This window comes from Cibotium barometz, chromosome 44 (genome assembly GCF_041138505.1).
Source record: "Cibotium barometz isolate CiBa-2024 chromosome 44, ASM4113850v1, whole genome shotgun sequence".
Taxonomy (NCBI): Eukaryota; Viridiplantae; Streptophyta; class Polypodiopsida; order Cyatheales; family Cibotiaceae; genus Cibotium; species Cibotium barometz.
This window is the reverse complement of record NC_141089.1, coordinates 39,748,949-39,751,349: the sequence shown is the minus strand read 5'-3', so window position 1 is coordinate 39,751,349 and position 2,401 is coordinate 39,748,949. Positions and strand designations below refer to the sequence as shown.

General features: G+C 43.4%; 1 protein-coding gene across 1 annotated transcript; it reads right to left on the bottom strand.

Annotated features, from left to right (window-relative positions):
- Nucleotides 1–341: 341 nt before the first annotated feature.
- On the bottom strand, nucleotides 342–1,116 carry LOC147613276 (uncharacterized). The gene is made up of 2 exons (XM_086782769.1): nucleotides 591–1,116; nucleotides 342–482 (listed from the first exon to the last, which is right to left on the bottom strand). Exons 1-2 carry the CDS (start codon nucleotides 1,114–1,116, stop codon nucleotides 430–432), a joined length of 579 nt encoding a protein of 192 aa, XP_086638895.1. The 3' UTR covers nucleotides 342–429.
- Nucleotides 1,117–2,401: the final 1,285 nt, after the last annotated feature.

Here is a 2,401-nt window from a genome sequence, read left to right as displayed (position 1 = left end):
ATACAATCTCGTGAATCGATTGTATAATTGATCAAGCCGAAAAGGTCTACAAATTACCTTTGATTACACGAAAGTAGAAGCAAAAATCACAAGTTCAAAATAAAGATCTACAAAGATCATTCAGAATAGCTAAGCTTATATTTCCATCTAGAATCATCAAAATTCAATCGTATATACTGGCATATAGCCATAAATTAGGCTAATTGCATGGTTATAGGAGGACTAATTCTTTGTTGCAATCAAGCTCGTGCCCATACGCTTAAAAGCGACGGCAAAATTCTTTCAAATTCAGACATGAAAGCACATATCTCTCTTTGGTTAAGGAAAGTGCGGCATTTCAGCGGGTATCTAAGACTTGCTGGTCGATCTTAAGCGCTAAAATAGTAGCGCTATCTATATATTGTAGTAGTATGGCCGGTGGTGCAGAGCCTAGCTGGTGGTGGGCGGCGCAGGTCCCCCAGGGTAGTTGCATTGTCCGAAACCTTCATTGCAGTACACGCCAAGCAACCAAGCGGAGAGTAAGTAAGATCAGCAGCTCGTAATGTAGGGTTAGCAAAAAACAAAACAGAGTGATGATCAGACTGACTCACTGGGATCGCTGGTGACGAGCATGGCCGCGCCTTGGAAGTCACAGGTGGCGCCTTTGGCCCTCATGTTCTGCCAATAGTCGTTTACGGCGAAGGAGGCGTGGGCGTACAGCGTATCCGGAGCGGAGCAGAGGTCGCCCCCCGCCAGGATGGGAGAGCATTCGGCTCCCTGCGAGCATGAGAAGTCCAGAAGCTGCTGGAGAACATCGTCAGGTGTAGACGGCCGTGCCACGCACCACACCAGCCCGCCCACCTCCAATTCATCGCCTTGTTGCTGCTGCGGCTGGGCGCCCGCGCCAGCGCGAGCTGCTTGCCGGCCGGCGGACTGTAGTTGGTTCTGCTCAGCGACACAAATACAATCGAGAAAGGGCACTCCACATAAGCAGAAGTACCCACAAATCTTCCTACATGTCTCACGCGAAAATTTGGAGCCTGCGTTAGTGCGGGCGGCCTCCGAGCGACCTGACAGCACGCCTAGCAGCAGCAAGGCTACTAGTGCGACCGCGGCAGCATAGCCCAATCTCGCCATCGCAGCTAGTTGATTTGAATGGTGGGGAAGCTTGCTTATATAAGACAATATCCAGAAAGGTCCGCAGTTTCTTGTAGCCGAGCTGGTCTTTCAGAAAGGTCGTCTGCACTTTCAGAGTCATCATGTGGTATTTATATGTAAAGGGGAGGGGGATCCTCAACAAGTCGGCTTCCCGTCCACTCACTCAATCAAGTCGTGTGGTGGCCTTGTTTTCTAGGAAAGTCTCTTTTTAAGTTGCCCTTTTCTAACAAAGGCAAAATTTTTTGGTTTATTTTCTCTAGTGAGGTACCTTGTTTTCTAAGAAGGTCTCCTTTTAAGTGGCCCTTCTCCAAGAAAAGGCAAAATTTTTTCGAGATGGCCTCACATTAAAGTTATCTTTCTAGGTAAAATACAACCAACAATACTTAAAAAGATTGCATCTAACATAAAGATTGTCTTTTTAGAGAAACAGGAGGTTATTCAAAGTTTCCAGTGATAGTCTATTACGATCATTGGACTTGATACGATTCATCTTTGAGAAACCTCTCTCACAATTAACTGTGCGTGCCACAATAACCAAGCATGCACGCCATAGCTTTTTCATCTCACCAAAAGCTTGATCCCATTCAACATCATGTCCATAAAATTGCCAAGCCATATGCATACGCTATCCAAGGCATGTTCTCTTTAACTTAATCATGAAATCTTCATACTTTGTCTTGCATACATCAGCATTTACTAAACATCCAAATTTTTCCAACAAAGCCTTTATCCAAATGGCACCCATGAAAGAAACTATGTAGATCAAGTGGATAGTCCATTGGATTAAAGATCTTTGTAGCCTCAAAAAGCTTTAAATCATGAAAACGGCTATGTAAGGAAGATATAACTTTACCAACAAATTATTTGCCAACATTAATGCAAATGCCCCAAGTGGTTAAGTGTCGACAATCATCTTTCTCCCCGTAGAGTTCCATTGTGAAGAGAATACTTCTCACATCCTTGAGTGTCACTTTCAGAAGTCATGCATCCATCTTTAACTTGTTCAGAGAATGAAAAAATATGAGTAGCACCATGACCAAACTCACTCGAGAGAAAACTTGCCTCAAGAGTGTCCATGGTCACCACTAATTGTGTCCCAATTGAAGTCATAAACACATTCTCGACATGAAACTTCTTTTTTAAAATATTAAGATAATGAATCACATCAGCCAATAAATGTATAAAGAATTGGATCTTAATGGAAGTAAAAAAAGTGTATAACTCACATCTTTCACTTAACTATATGCATAAAAGAGCTAGCATG